Here is an 18,671-nt window from a genome sequence, read left to right on the forward strand (position 1 = left end):
CAAAGGGACTCAGCCATATATATATATATGTGTATCCATTCAAGGGAACCTAGGTTTTTATACTATGAAAATCATTGCTATAAATATTGTATCTATGTGTTTTTACTTTTTTATTTCCAGTCAAAGTATGACGAACTTAAAAAATCAGAGAAGGGAAGTAAACAGCAGCATAAAGTTCATAAGTACATCACATCATGTGAAATGGTGATGGCTCCTGTTCATGAAGCAGTGGTTTCCTTACACGTTTCCAAAGTCTGGGATGACATCAGTCCTCAATTCTATGCCACATTCTGGTCATTGACAATGTATGACCTTGCAGTTCCACATACCAGCTATGAACGGGAAGTCAATAAACTTAAAATCCAGATGAAAGCGATTGATGACAATCAGGAAATGGTAGGTTTTTGTTCTAGTAGCTCAAGAAAAATAACTTCATGGTATTAATTCAACATTTTCCATACCTTGGAATTATATTAGCTCAAGTTTCTATCTTGTTGTTATATAATGTTTTCCTAATGATGATCTCTCCATGAGTTGGGGCAGGGGCTTGGTGAGTGCATGAAGGTTATGATCAATCAGAAAGTATTCAAGTTTGCTTTTCTTCTGAATGCTGTGCTAGCAACTTAAAATGGTCTATGTTACTAATTGCATGAAGAATAGGAATTCCCCAGAGGAGAATTCTTTAGGAGAAAACTTTATTGAGGAGGTGAGTCTTGAACTGGATAGGCCTTGAGGATAGGTTAGGTTTAGAAATATGGTGGCAAATTGGCGACTCTAGAGCTTCAGCAAAAGTATGAAGTAATCTAAAGTTTAAAGAGACCATTTGTACTATAGTGAATGGGCTTAGTGATAAATTTGAATGGTTAGGATGGTGCCCAATGCTGTAGAGCAATGAAAGTTAGAAAGGAAGGCTTGATAAAATTCAGAGGTATTTTAGATTCCTAAGCAGGGAAGCAATAATGGTAAAAATGGTACTTTAGAAAGCTTGCTTGTAACAGTGGTATGAAGGATTAGTTTGGTAGGCCAAGGGACTGGCATTAGGCAGGAGACCACCTAGGTGCCTTTTGGGTAATTAATTATGAGGTACTGAGAGCATAGACTATGGTGGAGGTAGTGGGAATGCAAGGGACTTGTAAGCAGTTAGAACATTGAAACAGGGAAGGAGGGATCCAAGATGACTCTATGCCTCAGACTAAAAGTACCACTGTTGAGAAGGTAGCCTATTTTGGTAGAGTACAAAGACTGATTTTATTGATTGGAGGTGAAAGCACATCCAAGTGGACTCCTAAACATCCCTGTTGAAGTAATTAGTATAAAATACTGGCATTTATCTCCTTAAATTTTTTTTAATTAAAAGAAGAAGTAATGTGCCTATAGTTAGAAAAGTATCTAACTTATACTTTGTAGCCTCCAAATAAAAAGAAAAAAGAGAAGGAGCGATGTACTGCCCTTCAGGACAAGCTTCTTGAAGAAGAAAAGAAACAGATGGAACATGTACAGCGAGTTCTGCAGAGACTGAAACTGGAAAAGGACAACTGGCTTTTAGCAAGTAAGTTGTTGGAATTGTTACGTTTCTGCCACTTTACATTAAAAAAGCAGACTTTTATAACTTTGGAGGTACTGAAGTATATTACGTTTGTATTTCAACTCAGTGTTCACTATCCCATTCTTTGGTTTAGTTGCTAAGTCGTGTCTGACTCTGCGAGCCCATGGACTGTCAGGTCTTCTGTCCATGGGATTCTCCAGGCAAGAACACTGAGTGGGTTGTCATTTTCTTCTCCAGGGGATCTTCCTGACCCAGGGATCAAATCCGAGTCTCCTGCATTGCAGGCAGATTCCTTACCGACTGAGCTATAAGGGAAGCCCAGCCCATTCTTTGGTTATTCATTAATGCAGAGTTGACTTCACATGTTCACTGAAAGAACAGATTTAGTTTGTGATGAAATTAATTAACCATATTGGCAGCTTATCACTCAACTCTTATGTATAAAATCTTATTTCTGGAGAAATTATAGGTAGAAAAATGTTCACAGAGTGAAAATGAAAGTCTTATCCCAGGCATGACCTTTTGGTTACAAACTATAAATAGTTTGTGGTTTTATAGCATTCTCTACACTAAAGTTAATGTTGTCATGTTTAGTGACCTTGAGGCACTTGAGGAAGAAGTTTACCACTTAATATATTCTTCCCTTATTTTTAGAATCTACCAAAAATGAGACCATCACAAAATTTCTACAGCTGTGTATATTTCCTCGATGTATTTTTTCAGCAATTGATGCTGTTTACTGTGCTCGTTTTGTTGAATTGGTACATCAACAGAAAACTCCAAATTTTTCCACACTTCTTTGCTATGATCGAGTAAGTTCTTTTTATTGCAACCTTTAAAAAAAGTCTCACACAAAGATAGCTAAACATTATAATCTGTGGAGGTATTATTGTGTGTGTGGTTAAAAGTATGAATTCAAGAGCCAAGTGCCTGAACTTGAATCCTAGCTCTGCTACTTTCCAGCTATATGATCTTTGGCAAGTTTTTTAAAATCTCTCTGTGCCTCAGTTTTCTATCTGTAAAACGGGATAATAGTACCTGATTCATAAGATTGTTGTGAGGATTAAATGAGTCATTACACACAAAAGCACTTTGATTAGTGCCTGGTATATATAATAAGCACCCCCTTGTTAATCCATTAACTCTACATTTGAGTTTATGTTTGTCATAATAGGTAGAACTCTATTCTGCATTCTTAACCTTCACCCCCTCAAAAAACAACAAAAAAAGCTGCACATATATAAAAGCCGGGACACTTTTTAGTATGGTCACATTCACAGATTTTTGCATCTGGCTTTTTTCTTAATAATAAATCACTGCATTTTATGGTTTAAAAATCTGATTTATGTTACAGCCTCTTAGCTGCCTATTTCTGGTTTCTGTCAGCCTTGCTTCTGCTTAACCCTGCTTAACTGCTCCCTGTAACCCCATTAATATCTATGGCTAAGTCTTTGTTAAAAAGTTATGATGTAGTAATAATGATATTTTTTTTCTTCTGTCATTGTAAATCAGCTTTCTTTATAAAAGTGGGTTTTTGTTGTTATTGTTGCTTTATAAATGTACTGTTTTCTCACAAAAGCCAAAATCTTTAAAGGTCTTGGAATTGTGAATATAAGAGGGGATGATGCATTTTGATTAAACCTACCTGTTTAGTTTATTATGATTGGTATTACATGGTCTTTTAATATTTTGAACTTGATCTGTCTTCATATCTCACACATTGTTTTCTGTAGGTTTTCTCTGATATAATTTACACAGTCGCAAGCTGTACTGAAAATGAAGCTAGTCGATATGGAAGATTCCTTTGCTGCATGTTAGAGACTGTGACCAGGTGGCACAGTGATAGAGCCACATATGAAAAGGTATGAGGAACAAATACTATTAAATTTTACCCATTTACCATGTATATAATGACCACTTCCAGTAAGCTCTGGGTTGTTTGGTTTTAAAAGGGAAGCTGAGTTCAAGATTCAGTTGTAAAACAATGTTTAAAATTTAAGCACAGTTCGTTCATTATTAAAAAGTGCTATATTTTTATCCTATCTCAAACTGACATTTCAAATGAATGTCACTGAATAAACTTAATCTTTCTGTGAAAACTACCTATAATTCAGATACACATCATATTTTCCCATGGAATCATTAGTCTACTTCAGTTTCAGCCTCTGCTATTTTGGAGGACAGAATCTTTCTTTAAAAGTGACAGCCTATTTTCTCCCTTAGGAATGTGGAAATTATCCAGGATTCCTTACTATATTACGAGCAACTGGATTTGATGGTGGAAATAAAGCTGATCAATTAGACTATGAAAATTTTCGACATGTTGTACACAAATGGCATTACAAACTAACCAAGGTAAGAAAAAAATTTGTATTTCTCAAAGGTGTTTTTTTCTTCCTCATACTGCCACTTTTATAATAACAGATCTTAAAATGTTTGTTGTAGGCATCGGTACATTGCCTTGAAACAGGCGAATATACTCACATCAGGAATATCTTGATTGTGCTAACAAAAATACTTCCTTGGTACCCAAAAGTTTTGAATCTGGGTCAGGCTTTGGAAAGAAGAGTGCATAAAATCTGCCAAGAGGAAAAAGAGAAGAGGCCAGATCTATATGCATTGGCTATGGGGTAACAGAATTATACTTTAATGTGATTTATGAGACTAGATTACAGAAGGATTCTGAAGACTCTAAAATGTTTTACAGTGTTGAAGTTTATCTTCTGCCTTACTTCAGGAGATTATGGGAGATTATGCGATCATGTTCCCACAGGCTGGTGAGAGTTGTCACTTCTGATTATTAGCTTCCGGTCTGTACTGGATGAGAGTTTCAAAAGTCATACATAACATATTTTGGCTTGGAGGAAATGCAGTTTTATCATCAGTTGAATTATCAGATCTTCAATAGTGGAAAAAAGGCATTTTAGTTGAAGGATTAGTTTACATTGAAATTTTTATTTTTAAGAAAGCATCTAGGCTCTCCATAAAGACCTTCAGGAACTTACTGAAAGTTAATATTATTTTATTCTTTGGAATCAAGTATCAGAGTGAATAACTTGCTAATTTTATTCTTTGAACCCCATGTTTGTGCCTTTTGATTTGTATTTGTATATTTAAACACTTTGTGCGACTTTCAGCTACTCTGGGCAGTTGAAAAGTAGAAAGTCATACATGATACCTGAAAATGAGTTTCATCACAAAGACCCCCCTCCGAGGAATGCAGTTGCCAGTGTACAAAATGGGCCTGGCGGTGGGCCTTCTTCATCGTCGATTGGAAGTGTATCTAAGTCAGACGAAAGCAGTACCGAGGACACTGGTATGCTTATTTGTACGAATTTATAAGTGATACATTTTGTTCCAGGAAACTGATATGTTTTGTATCCCATGACAAGTAAAATGCTGGCTTAGTGTTACTTTTTTGTTTCCTAAGTAGTAGTATGTTACTGCCAAGAAGTGATCACCCCTTTGTTTCTTTCTATCTAGTCTTTAATCATTTTGCTGTGAAACTGTAGCTTATTTACATCTTTGGGCTTGTCAAATAAAGCTTTACCTTTATTTCAGATAAATCAAGGGAGAGATCTCAGTGTGGTGTGAAAGCTGTTAATAAAGCTTCTAGTGCCACACCAAAAGGGAATTCAAGTAATGGAAATAGTGGCTCTAACAGGTAGGAACACTGTGCTCTGGACCAAAATTCTGAATTCTTATATGATTAACCAACCTTACTAGACATGAATGAAAGAGGATAATAGTTGAATACTAGTAAACTCACTTATGTTGGACTTAAAAATTTTGTGTATACTGCTGTTTGATGATATGCTTACCTTCCTCACATTTTTTATAATGCTGAAACTGCCTTTGTTTCCTCTACTGGAATATGCAGGGGAATGTATGTGTTGAAGTTTAAAAAAAATTTTTTTAGGATTGAGTGTTTGCTGTGGACAGTCTAGGTAAGAATATGAAATAAGCATATGAAAGAAGCATACACTGATTTAGACCAGTGATCCATCCAACTAAGTGATCCAGTTCCTGATTATAGCACCCTTGGTTGGCTTATGGGATAGTTTTTGTTACTTTTTAATCCTCAAAGCTTATGAACATATACAAAAAGGCCCAGCATCACTTTAGTTACTCTTTCTTAATCTGCTGTTTGTGAATTTAGTTATTATTTATTGGATAAAGAAGTACTTCCCTTTTGTCTTAAAGTTGTCCTTTAGTTTTCAAAGGGTTACTCTTAGTTCTGTAATTTTTGAAGTCAGTAAAAAAAAATGCTTTATGATTTATAACATTGAATATATTTTATGGCCATTTTGTCTTAAAATCTCGTGTTTTCCTCCTTAAGCAGCAAAACTGTTAAAGAAAATGACAAAGAAAAAGGAAAAGAGAAAGAAAAAGAGAAAAAAGAAAAGACTCCAGCTACTACTCCAGAGGCCCGAGTACTTGGTAAAGATGGTAAAGAAAAACCAAAGGAAGAACGGCCAAACAAAGATGAAAAAGCAAGAGAGACGAAGGAAAGAACACCTAAATCTGACAAAGAGAAAGAAAAATTCAAGAAGGAAGAAAAAGCTAAAGATGAGAAATTCAAGACCACTGTCCCGAATGTAGAATCAAAGTCAACTCAAGAAAAGGAAAGAGAGAAGGAGCCGTCCAGAGAACGAGATATAGCAAAGGAAATGAAATCAAAGGAAAATGTTAAAGGAGGAGAGAAAACACCAGTTTCTGGGTCCTTGAAGTCACCTGTTCCCCGATCAGATATTGCAGAGCCTGAAAGGGGCAAGTTTAGTTTGTCTTTCTTTTTACTTGTTTACCTTTGGTTGTTATAATTTAAAGTTGGTTCTTGTCTTGTTTTGGCAAGTTATCTAGGGACTTAACTAGGGAGAAACTAATACTTAAGAATCTTAGAAGTTGGTGTTTTTTTTTTTAAGTGTTTGGGAAAAGTGGAAACATACCTTAATTATGAATATATCTTTTCATCCCAACAGAACAGAAACGTCGCAAAATTGATACCCATCCTTCTCCATCACATTCCTCAACAGTAAAGGTTAGTATAGCCTGAGGAAGGCAGCGTCCATGTTAGGCTCACCTGTTTGGAATACGTGTCCTGACTTCCTTCAAGTCTTGTGCCAAGTATTCACTGGAGCCACTGGAGGTTTTATATTGCATTAGAAAATGATGATTTTTTTTTTGGTGGACTGATATTTTTTTCCTATCGAGTATTTTTCCTATAAGAATATTAAAACTTCAAGGACCTAGCACTAATTTTGTAGTGTTTCAAAGTGCAAGAGAGATTTTTCCCAGAAGTGCCTCACTGCTTTAAGCAGTCTTTTTTGGAGTGCAATGGTAGCTACAAGCAAATGAATCTTTGCAGCAGAATGAAGCCTATTTTCCGGCATAAATATTGAAGAATATATATCACTGAAGACTTCCTGGATGATACAGGATAAACAAGATACCTCTGAATTCATCAAGCTTCTTGATGAGCATCATACCGATGTGTGCCTTCTAAGAAGGAGTCTTGAAAAGAGTTCCATTTTAAAGTCTCCTTGGTGATCAGTTCTCCTGTAGTTGTGTATATTCAGTGAGCATGCAGCTTCTGTGGTATCTTCCCTTGGAGGTTTGTTTATACCCATTGGGTTCCCAACAAGTTGAACCTTGCAGATGTGGCATCCAATCCTACCACCCAGCAAAGAGAAACCCCAGGCATTCAACTGCAGCACAAAATCGTGGGTGTAGCCTTCTTGAAGACTCAGGGTAGCCATTCCTTGCTCCATATTTAATTTTAATTCTAAAGTCATCTAATTTCATGGAATCTTTGAATTTGCAGTACGTTGAACTTTTAAACCTGTAAGTTAACTAATTCTTCATCAAGAGCACTGTGGTTGAATACCGTGATTTCATTTTCTTTCTTTTTTTTTTTTTTAACGTCTTTTTTTTTTTTTTGTGGGAGGTATGAGATTTACAGTTAGAGGCACTTTGCAAAAAGAAAAGAGTTAATTACTCTTTTATAGAATATATTTTGTTTTCTTGTTAATGTAATGCCACTGAGTTTTCTGGCTAGAATAAAATTTGTGTATATTTATGACAGTCACAAGTAAAGTTTGAAACCTCCCTAATTAAAGAAAAACTATGAAAATATAAGACAATGTTGTGATCTCCACTATCTTAAGCTTTTTTGTGGAGAAAAAATATTTTGCTTTCTTAAGCTTTTTAACGTTACCTGTAGCTTAAATACAGTATTATGAAAAAATGTAGCATTGACATTTATTTTTAAATTCTGAGCAGAGAAAGATTTTTATTTGTTGCAATGAGTACATATAATTAAGTTTTTTTTTTAACATTACAAGTCCATTACATAGTTTTTTTTTTTTTTTTTTTTTTTACTGTTGATATTCATATAATAATGACATCACGAGATTTATCCTCACAAGAAGTAGCTGGTTTATTTCCAGGTTACAGCCATACTTCCCAAAGTTCCTCTGGGTTCTGAGAACTATGCCAGCTCACCTGTCATCTCCATTCATTTTCTACAGGACAGTCTCATCGAACTCAAGGAGTCTTCAGCAAAGGTTTGAGTCTTTTAAAATCATCATGCCTAAGTAAAACAAAGAAAAATTCGTTACTTCATTTGTTTAGTAGGTACCCTCACCCTAGTAAATTCAGTAAGCTAGTGGAATAACCTTTAAAAATACCTATCATAAACTGAAACAGTGGATGATGTGGGGATGATCCCTTTAGTGAAATTGTTACAAAATGTATGTAATGTGGCAACCTTTCTATAATCTCTCCTTGCTTGCTGTTATGCCTTATCCTTTTATGCTTCAAAATCTGAAAATAAGTTTAAGATATGCGGAGGGAGTTGGTTTTTTTGAGGGGGAGTAGGCTTATTTAATTTCTCAAAACAAATCTGTCAGACTGTTTTCTAATTTTTTTAGATAACCCAGAAGACCAAAAGATATATCTGATGCATTCACATAACTCTTCTAAAAACTGAGCCCATCTCAACCCATAAACGTCAACCCATTTTATGTCACGTCTGCCGAGCTACCTTTTTGGTAGTTGTGGCATGTTATCAAAAAGTATGGTTAATGTAAACTAATCTTTCTCTTGGAGGGGAATATTCAACTCAATGGTTGTGTTTACTTGTCAGTATTAATTCTTGCCTATTCTTGAGTATTCTGCTACTAAAAATAATGTGCAGTTTGTGTATCTTATTACAGAATTCATTCATTTCATGATTATAGTTGAATTGTCCAATGTTCATGTTATTTTGTCTTTATTATTATAAAATTTGTACCCTGTTTCACTTTGATTTTCTACTTTGCCTCCTCTTATATCTGCTAAGTATGATCCTTACTGGTGGACCAGTAAAAAATGATATCTTGGAACAAAGCCAGTTGACAGTACTAACCGCTTTTATAGAACTATAGCTTTAAATTGAAATGTCTGTGGATATTGGGCAAGTAAGCACTAATTTTTAACAGCTTAGATTAGCCAATATGCCTGTGTCCTGAAATTGTAGCATTGTTTTTAGAATATACTGTATTAAGTGCGAATGGTTTCTTTTAAAGTAAAATTTTTGCTCTATTGATGATGTATTCCAGTATAGTAGGTTTTTATAACCAGAGTGGGACTATGTATGTATGTCAGTCTTAACCGTCAGTGGCTTGTGTGGGCTGTTTTAAATTCATGGATTTACAATGTTACCTTGTGAATATTTCCTGGAACATATTTTGAAGCAGTTGGAAACCTGCTGTTATACTTAACTGGATTTTTTAATCAATGATAAAGATTATGATTCCTTGCATTTTGTGAAAGCCTTTTGAAAATAAAACATATGAGATAAGCATATGTTATCTCATTTCATACTCATCATAGATGTTGTGAGGCAGGTAGGGCAAGTAGCAGTGTCTTTTTTTTTTTAACAAATAACAGACTAAAGTTCCTGACCTTTTCCCAGTGGTGTATAACTTGTTAGCACCAGAACTTGTACTAAAATTAAGGTTCCTCTAGTATTCTTACCACCATGAAAAAAAAGTTGCAAAAAAATAGTTCTTTGATTCCTAGCACTCATATTTCAATAGTAGTTGAAAGCATTCTTAACTTCTTCCGTGTGTTTGTCTTATTTTTTAAATTATAGTGATTCAGGGGTGATCCCATCCCCTTAAAAAAAAGATAGTGATTTTGTGGGCATTTAAAATTCAATAGATTTATTCCATATTCAGTTGGAACATTTAGAAATGGCATATGAATACACTTGTAAAAATTGTGACTCATACCACTTTTCAGATCCTTAGTGCCTGACAGTATGATTAGATGTTCAGTAAATATTTAAAATGAACTTCTATGCCTTTGGACTTGTTAAAGCATCCAAAGTTCACCAGTCTGCATAGTAGTTGATGTTGCTTTTTGTGTGTCTAGGAAAGTTTACTAGCATATGAATGTCTTAGAAAAATTTTTTTTCTGGATTTTGAGTGCTTTCTAATATGAATGATCTATAAATAAACTCACTGTTTCTGTGGTAGCTTTTACTTTTTAGAGGATTTGAAAGGTATGTGTCTATATTTTCAGGTCACTTTGTTATTGTACATGTGAAAATGTTTCCCTGCTTTAGTTTCATCTTTTAGTTATACTTTGTCCAGGATCCTCTTTTTTTTTTCTAATTAAATAGTCGCTATTTTCATTTTTTAATCCATAGTGAAAGTAATACATGGACTTGGCTTTTCAAGATGAATTAGTATCCAAATCTTTTCTGTCAGTTCACCTTCTACCCCCAGTTTCCAGTTGGCATGTTTCTAGTTTTGGTCCGTTGTGTTTTTATTTAGCAGTCTTAGCGCTTACATTGGATAAAGTATGAATAGCAGGCTCCTTTAAACCAAGCTTCTCTGTAATTTCAGAGGGGAGCGATAACCCCCCTCAAAAAATAAACTTCAGCTTTTAATTCTGTTCATCATCTTAAAACAAGGGTCTACAACCAAACCTGAACCTACATGTCAGGCCATCTTCATATGTATTGAGTACTCACTGTGTGTACAAGGCACTGGGAAGTATGTAAAAGTAGAAAAAGGGAAATTAGCTTCCCTGCCATCCTGCAAACTGTGTTATGGACAAAAGTAAATGACATGATATTAATTGGGAATACGTGCCACCAAAAAGGCTAATATAAAATAAGAGTTCACTGGACAGTGATTTGTGGAGTTGAGGGAATGTTGAAGTGCTGATGGCTTTTGAAGTCAAAGTAGGAGTTTAAGAGATTAAGGTAAAAATGAACACCTGTTCCAGTGAAGACACCTGCTGGGAAGTGCAGGGTGTTAGGGAGCAGCAGCAGCCACAGCCTAGAGTACATTGGATTACTCCATAGTAGAATAGAATTGTGCAAAGATTGTGAAGAGCTTGGAATACTCAGGCTAAGGAAAATTATTTTATGCCATAGGAAATGAAAGACTGTTTTTGTAGAAAAGAGTATTGTCATCAGAACTATTCTTAGAAGGATAGAAAGAAGGAATAGAACTGGTACATTTCTAAGCTAAGAATTTCTAGGTTTCCCAATTCCTTGCAATACAGAATTCAAGTTAGGTACACTTCATTCTTGTGGAGGAGTGTGCCTGTGTGCATGCCTGCATACACGCATGTGTATTGCAATAACATGGCTTTGTCTTGTCAGTTTCATGAGTAATATTGACTTAAGGTGAATAAACTCCTCAGTTAGAAAATCTTAGTGTCATTTAGGGCATGTATCCAGCAAGAGTACCTTTTGGACAAACACTTTTATGATTGTTTCTCATTCTCTTGCTCTTTGTTATTAATAAACATTTTGTCTATTTCAATTGATCATCAACTTATATACATTGAATTTTTAAAGAATTTACTTATGCATTGCTATGGCAGTATTTCTGAGCAAACTGAATTGAAAATATTTGGTGGTGTTAAAAAACAAGTGTTAATTCTCAAACTGATGGCCGTCTTTTTTTGTGTATTCCTTTGAATACCAAAAGATTTGTTTATGTAAAAATATTTGACTTTTGACTCACTGTTCTTTTCATTCTCAAGGTATATCTAGAATTGTGTAGTTATATAATGAGTTATGTTCAGTATTCTGCCTAATTTTTAATGTCTTAAATGCAAGCTTATAGCACAGTTATAAATGCTGCAAGTTTAGGTGTCTGATTATTTCCTTAATATTTTCTTTTCTAATGGATTTCCATATTTACAACTTGTATAAGTAAGATTACCTCTTATTTAGAATTAGCACATCCTTGGTCTTTGGCTATTTTATGGCCTTTGGGCCTTTCATTGGAGAAAGAATAGGCAAAAGAGAACATTGATTCATCATTTTTCAGTCTGTTTTCAGTCTGTTTCATCAACCTCAATGGACAATAGGGCTTTCTGAGCTTTTTAGAACCAGTAAGATAAGTTTTGGGCTTCTCTGGTGGCTCAGATGGTAAAGAATCCACCTGTAATGCGGGAGACCTGGGTTCGATCCCTGGCTCAGGAACATCCCCTGGAGGAGGGCATGGCAACCCACTCCAGTCTTCTTGCCTGGAGAATCCCATGGACAGAGGAGCCTGGCGGGGTACAGTCCATGGGGTCACAGAGTCGGAGACAACTGAGCGACTAAACACAGCACAGCACAAGACAAATTTTACAATCAGTTATGATTATTTTACAGAAACTGGAGTGCTTTCAGAAGTAGAGAATATGCAGCCTTTACTATAACAGTGATTAAAGGATAATCTATTCATGATTTATACTGAGGCAGAAAAGACTTATTAGTAAAGTCATGGCTAGGTTTTATATTATACTTTCCTCACTGTCATCAATTGCTTATCAGTGAATAGTAAAACTTTTTAAAATTTCTATGATTGTGTAGAATTTTTTTTTAATAGTGGAGAAAGTCCAGTAACTATTTTTGACACATGAACTCTTGTAATGATGGTAGCTATAGGTCTTCACAGTAGAACTATATAAGGAACTGTAGCTTGTGAATTTAATAATAAAAATCTCAGTTGAGGGAGGAGTGAACTGGTTGAGTTTAAATGATAAACATTTACAAGGTCAAGAATTGAAGTCTTTGCATAATTTGTGCCATTCCCTTTTATTTTACCTCTCATAATCCATGCAGCTGACCAGTTTTGACTTTGGGCCTACTACCAAATGTCTTTCGTTAAATAAACAATCGAGCAAATGATATCAATACTGGAAAACTAATAATCTTTAGTAATATTGCCTTAATTTAACAGCTCTACATTAATCATACTCCTCCACCACTGTCCAAGAGTAAGGAGAGAGAAATGGACAAGAAAGATTTGGACAAGTCAAGGGAAAGATCCAGAGAAAGAGAAAAAAAAGATGAAAAGGACAGGAAAGAGCGGAAAAGGGTTTGTAATTTTTTAAAAACTAGTTTGGAAAGTTCATTACCATGTACAGTAGTGTCTGTTGCCTTATCTAAAGTACTAGTTTGTTGCATGACAGTCTATTATTTGGTGTTTAACTGGTATTTTCACCCTAAAGTGTGTTTGAATCTTCTACAGTTATAAGGATCTTCAGCCTAATAATCTCTACCAGCTCTTCTTGCCTATCATGTCTTTTACCAAGTATGTGAAACTACTGCAGATATTCTCCAATGCTAGTTAGCTGTGCTCTTCTTGTAGAAAAGTAGCACTTTAAAACAAAAACTTTGAATCAACGTAGTTCACAATTCTTGGTTCTAGGATCACTCAAACAATGACCGAGAAGTGCCACCGGACTTAACCAAGAGGCGGAAAGAGGAAAATGGAACAAGTAGGTAGACTTATTAATACTTTCCAAGTAGTCATCAAACTGAATTGAAAAAGGCTTTCATGATTCTCTTTTATAATTTTAGTGGGGGTTTCAAAACACAAAAGTGAAAGTCCATGTGAGTCTCCTTATCCAAATGAGAAAGACAAGGAAAAAAATAAGTCAAAATCTTCAGGCAAAGAAAAAGGCGGCGACTCATTTAAATCTGAAAAGATGGATAAAATCTCCTCTGGTGGCAAAAAGGTAAATTATGAGAACAAAAGGAACAATGAAACATTTTCTTAGAAAATCTCCCATTAGAAAATTTAGCCAATATTGCAGGTTTTTTTTGTAGTCAAATAGTCTTCTGTTAATTATTTGGGGGTGGGAAGAGGAGGTTTTGGAGGAGGGCAGGTTTTCTTGGAGAACTTGAAGCGGTTTAGTCCCAAATTGCTGGGAGGGTAGAATTAAGATTACTTCTGAATTTCCTTTCCTCTCCATTCCACTCACACCTACTTCTTGTCATTGAGTTTCAGTGTGTTTTAGTGTGTTTTCTTTTTTCTCTGACAACAATTCTTATAGTTTCTCTTTGGTCATGAGATTAAAATATGGTCACATGTATTCTCCCTGATCATTACACTGTTATAAGGTCTTTCTCATTTTTCAACACACTTTTATAACATTTTCTCCTAATAAACTTATGTTTACATCTTATATTTGATTTTAAAATTAAGTGTAGTGTGCATTCTCTTAGATACTAATGGATAATACTCAAAGTATATCCCATGCATCTGTCATAAAGTAAGCAAGTCATTACTTAAGTGTTTACAAAGCATCATTATATTTAGTCAACATATATGCCATATATTCATAGTTCTTAAAAGAAGTTTTTGAAAATTATAAGGTGATGGTTTTAAAAGGGAGGCTGCTCCTTTTTAAGTATTTTAAACTGAGGTAAAATTTCACATAACATAAAATTAACCATTTTAAAGTATATCATTCAGTGGCATTTAATATATTTACAGTGTTTTGCACTTATCATCTCTGTCTAGTTCCAGAACATTTTCATCACTCCAAAGGGAAACCACATACTCATCAAGTCATTCCCCATTTCTCCCTCCCTTTAGCCTTTCACAACTCTGAATCTGTTTGCTGTCTTTATGAACTCTTTATGAGCTTATCAAAAACTCTGGCTATTTCCTATAAGTGGAACTGTATAATAATGTGGCCTTTTGTCTCTAACTTCTTTCACTTAGTGTAATGTTCTTGAGATTATTCATGGTGGTGCATGTATCAGTACTTCATTTCTTTTCATGGCTAAATAATATTCCATTGTTCAAATATACAACACTTGCTTATCCATTCATCAGTTGATGGACTTTTGTCCTGTTTTCCACCTTTGGCTGTTGTCATTTGTGCTGCTACGAACATTTGTGTGCTACTATGAATTATTTGTTTGAATATCTTTTTTCAGTGATCTTGTGTATATACCCAGGAATGAAATATCTGGGTTATATGGTAATGCTATGTTTAGCTTTTTGAGGAACCACCAAACCGTTTTCCATAGTGGCTGCACAGCTTACATTTCTACCAGCGATATATGAGAGTGCCAATTTCCCTACATCCTTGCCAACACTTGTTATTTTCTGTTTCTGTTTTATTTATGTTTTTACTGTAGCCATCCTAGTGGGTGTGAATTAGTATCTCACTGTCATTTTGATTTTGTGTTTTCTTAATGACTAATGATGTTGAGCACCTTTTCATGTACTTGTTGGCCATTTGTATATCTTTTGAAAAAATCTATTTAGATGCTTTGGCCATTTTAAAAATTGTATTGTTTGTCTTTTTGTTGCTCAGTTGTAAGAATTCTTTATGTAGTCTTGATATTAGACACTTACGAGATACATATATGCAAATATTTTCTCCTGTTCTGTAGGTTGTCTTTTCACTTTCTTGATAGTGTTCTTTGATGCATACAAGTTTTTACGTTTGATGAAGTCCAGTTTTGTTTTGCTTGTGCTTTTGGTGTTATATTAAATAAGTCTGAAGAAAAATTAATGTCTGGTGGGTGATGAAAGGGATTTTAAGCTGATTTTTATATTTGGTTTTCCCTTCCTCAACTAATTCCACCATTCGTTATAGGAGTCCAGGCATGATAAAGAAAAGATAGAAAAGAAAGAGAAACGGGACAGTTCAGGAGGAAAGGAAGAGAAGAAACAATATCCTTTTCATCTTATAGATGTTTTTAATCAATATAATGGAAAACTTTGATACTGATCTTATTTAGGATTGTACCCTTGTAATATGTGTCTAAATGCTTAAGGGCTTACTACCTTTTAAATGGTCTCTCTAGTTAACCCTCTCAAATGTATAAAACGTGGAAATGGGAGACTTGATTGTTTTTTTTAAACTTCTTTGGTAACTGAGGTTGTTTTATGCCACCAAGGGATTTAAAGTCCCTCTGGCTCTCCCACCAAGAGGAAGAAAGGAGACAGAGTCCCTTGGGCTGGGGGCATGGGGACTAGCAGGGCAAGATGCTGCTGCAGATGAGCAGAGCTGGTAGAGTCTGAGACTGCCAGGCTGGCAAGAGTCAGTTAGGCCTGCAGGCTGAGGGGTTGTACTAAAAGATGAGACACGATTCTTTTTACCCCCCGAAAAGTTGTTTTCCCTTAATTTGTCATCTACTCATAAGTCCTCGGACAAGCACAGATAATGAAGACTTTCAATCAAGGTGAGTGTTCTCTCACCTCTTTTTCATTTAAAGATAGAAATACAAAATGAGATATGATAATGTTGAAGAAACTAGATTCATTTTTGCAAGACACAACTGTAGTTTTTCACCTAAATATAATGCTCAGGTCTTTGGGTAAAGATGTGAAACAAGATTCATGGTTATTTTTGAGCTGTTTTCATTTTAAGCTTGCTGATTAGTCATGCCTTTTTTTTTTTCTTTTTTAAAGCACCAGGATATGTTTAAAAACATCTGGCTTTCTCTCCACCGCTCATTCCCATCTTCTCTGGATGATTAATCACTTTTTTTAAAGTACCTTATAGGTGGTGGTGATATCTGCATTTTACAGGGGAAGAAACTGAGACTTTTAAGAGGTTAAGTGGAAGGGAGTGACAGAGAGATTACCTGACATGGCCAGCACGTAAACATAGACCTTCTTGCCTGCTAGTGTTCTGTCATCTTTTGCCTTTCATGCCGACATGTTATTCAGAGATTTTTTTTGTCTTAAGTTTCTCGCTTCTCTATCATTGCCCATGTTTTTCAAAGCCAAAAATATGGTCTGTGCTTTTCGTTTTGGAATTTAAAATAGGCAATTTTGTTTTCAAAGTAGTTAGACCTTACATGAGTTTTAAAAAATGTTTTATCCATCTTAAATTATTTGTGGACAGAGTGTTCAGAACCCTTAATATGATCTTTTTTGAGCACTCAGATAATCATCTGCAAAGTCATTGTTTGGTGATGCCTTAGGATTATTGAGGTATGTAGTATGATTTGCCCTCTACAGCTAATGGTTTGAGATGGCAGTATTGAAGTTGTTGAATCTTTCATAGCCAATTTTCTTGTTTCCGCATTAGCTGTCACTTCTTAATGATATCAGGTATACTTACATTCTCTAGCTCCCTCCTAATATTATTTGCTTCTTCTAATCTTTTATGAAACTGGATAGATAACCAAGGCTGTTTACAATTTGAATGAGAAATATCTGAGAGCCTATTCCATATAAAGCGGTGAACTTTAGAGTATGGATTTTGTTGTTTATTTTGGCTACAGAGCAGGGATTTGAGGTTGTCAGGTAGGTAACTTCCTGACAGATTATGTGCTTTTTCTGTTTTATTAGTCTGTGCTTGTTTTCTAAGTATTAGCGTAGAAGGGAAGATGAGAGTTGTGAGAGAGCTTTTAAGAATTTAGTAGATTTTTTTAAATTAGGAAGATTATAAAAGAATATTACCTATTCTTAAATTCTAGCTATCCCTTTACCTAACAACTAGCTGTCTTCCCTGGTGAACGATAAACTCTTAATCTTTTTTTACTCTTCACCATAACCTTCCTTTTAGTTGGCATTTTACTTTTTGCTTTTTACTTCTTGCTGTCACCTGGTCCCCTTATTTAAAAAAAAAAAAAACTCTACCTCTTGTATCTTCATTAGGAATGGGCCAATCATTGTCATTGACAGCTTTCACTGTGGTTTTATACATCTCTCTCTATTCTCTTCTTGCGTAGACTCTTTATGAAGCACTGGTAGACTTTTCCTTTTTTTTAAAGCTGTTCTGGCTGTCTTCTGTTGGATACCTTCTAGGGTTGGTCAAGTCTTTATGCTGTTCCTTTTCATTTAGAGTTCTCATCATTTCTGATTGGCATCATTTACCTTTAGGCCACTTCAAATCTGCTGTTCCTTGCTCCCTTTTTAATTTTATATTATAAAGAAAGGAGAACTGCTACACATGTCACATTTCCGTGATTCAGAGATGTCATTAATTATGATTCATTGTTGCTTTCTAGAACTGTTTTTTTTTCTTGAGAAAAGTGCATAGAGAAATGACATTGATTTGTAAGTATCACCCTGATTTCAGAAACATTAAAATGATCATGTTAGAGTTAAGAAAATATGAATGTGACCCAGATTAAATTCCTTCCAAAGTCTTCTTTTCCTGTTTCATAGTTTTTGGTTGCAAAATCCTTTTTGCTTGTTCTCTGTATTTCCTGTTACTTGTTTTTGCTAACGTCTTTGTCCAGATTCATCTTACCTCTCTTTGATTTGGTTTCTGGAACACAACTAACTTCTTTGCTTTTAACCTTTTCCCCTAGTTTAATCTTTAAAAATTCCTGTCTATGAAAAATTTCCACTTAGAACCATTCTTTAGAGTCTCAGTTTTAAATTGATATGTATGGTCTTCAATTCATTAATATTGAGTTCAGCTATCTTTTGAGAGTCCTTTAGTGAGCCAGACATTGCTAAATTGAGACTTGCTTCTAGGTTTTGAGAAACTCAATCTACTTGCACTTCGATCCTGTATTCTTGATTTCAAAGAATATTAACAATTAACTCTCTGCTGCCCATCTGTATTTGTAGTATACTACATTCCTATTCTAATACTCCACTCCAGCGAGGCCTAATATATTTTACCGGTCTGTCTGTCACCTCCATCTCTTATGTGTAACCTAGCTCTTAACATTTAAACCCAAGGTTGCAAGTTCTCAGCCCTTAGGCAGAATATGGATTATTAGACATACCTTCTTGGCCTTGCACAGTAATAACATTTTCAGAATAGTTAACAAAATCCAAATGTTACTTTCTATTGAAGAACTGGAACACCTGGCAACATTGTGTTCTCATTTCTGCATGGCAGCAATCAGCTAGACCTG

At 35.0% G+C, this 18,671-nt stretch overlaps 1 protein-coding gene across 16 annotated transcripts in view; it reads left to right on the forward strand.

The window, feature by feature from the left end:
* THOC2 (THO complex 2) overlaps positions 1 to 18,671 on the forward strand; it is a 112,755-nt gene that overhangs the window by 88,742 nt on the left and 5,342 nt on the right. For 4 of the 16 annotated variants that reach the window (XM_043457680.1, XM_043457681.1, XM_043457687.1 and 1 more), the window contains exons 23-38: positions 121 to 396; positions 1,408 to 1,549; positions 2,201 to 2,358; positions 3,280 to 3,408; positions 3,770 to 3,901; positions 3,992 to 4,176; positions 4,684 to 4,862; positions 5,108 to 5,210; positions 5,886 to 6,316; positions 6,526 to 6,584; positions 7,993 to 8,109; positions 12,781 to 12,918; positions 13,252 to 13,321; positions 13,404 to 13,561; positions 15,440 to 15,516; positions 15,983 to 16,028. In XM_043457680.1, coding sequence (XP_043313615.1) covers positions 121 to 396; positions 1,408 to 1,549; positions 2,201 to 2,358; positions 3,280 to 3,408; positions 3,770 to 3,901; positions 3,992 to 4,176; positions 4,684 to 4,862; positions 5,108 to 5,210; positions 5,886 to 6,316; positions 6,526 to 6,584; positions 7,993 to 8,109; positions 12,781 to 12,918; positions 13,252 to 13,321; positions 13,404 to 13,561; positions 15,440 to 15,516; positions 15,983 to 16,010 — 2,382 coding nt within the window. In that variant the 3' untranslated portion in view covers positions 16,011 to 16,028. Of the gene's footprint in view, positions 1 to 120; positions 397 to 1,407; positions 1,550 to 2,200; positions 2,359 to 3,279; positions 3,409 to 3,769; positions 3,902 to 3,991; positions 4,177 to 4,683; positions 4,863 to 5,107; positions 5,211 to 5,885; positions 6,317 to 6,525; positions 6,585 to 7,992; positions 8,110 to 8,475; positions 9,390 to 12,780; positions 12,919 to 13,251; positions 13,322 to 13,403; positions 13,562 to 15,439; positions 15,945 to 15,982; positions 16,029 to 18,671 lie in introns of those variants that run through there. The other 12 variants (XM_043457684.1, XM_043457685.1, XM_043457686.1 and 9 more) reach the window with 7 other exon arrangements.

This window comes from Cervus canadensis, chromosome X (genome assembly GCF_019320065.1).
Source record: "Cervus canadensis isolate Bull #8, Minnesota chromosome X, ASM1932006v1, whole genome shotgun sequence".
NCBI classification, from domain to species: domain Eukaryota; kingdom Metazoa; phylum Chordata; class Mammalia; order Artiodactyla; family Cervidae; genus Cervus; species Cervus canadensis.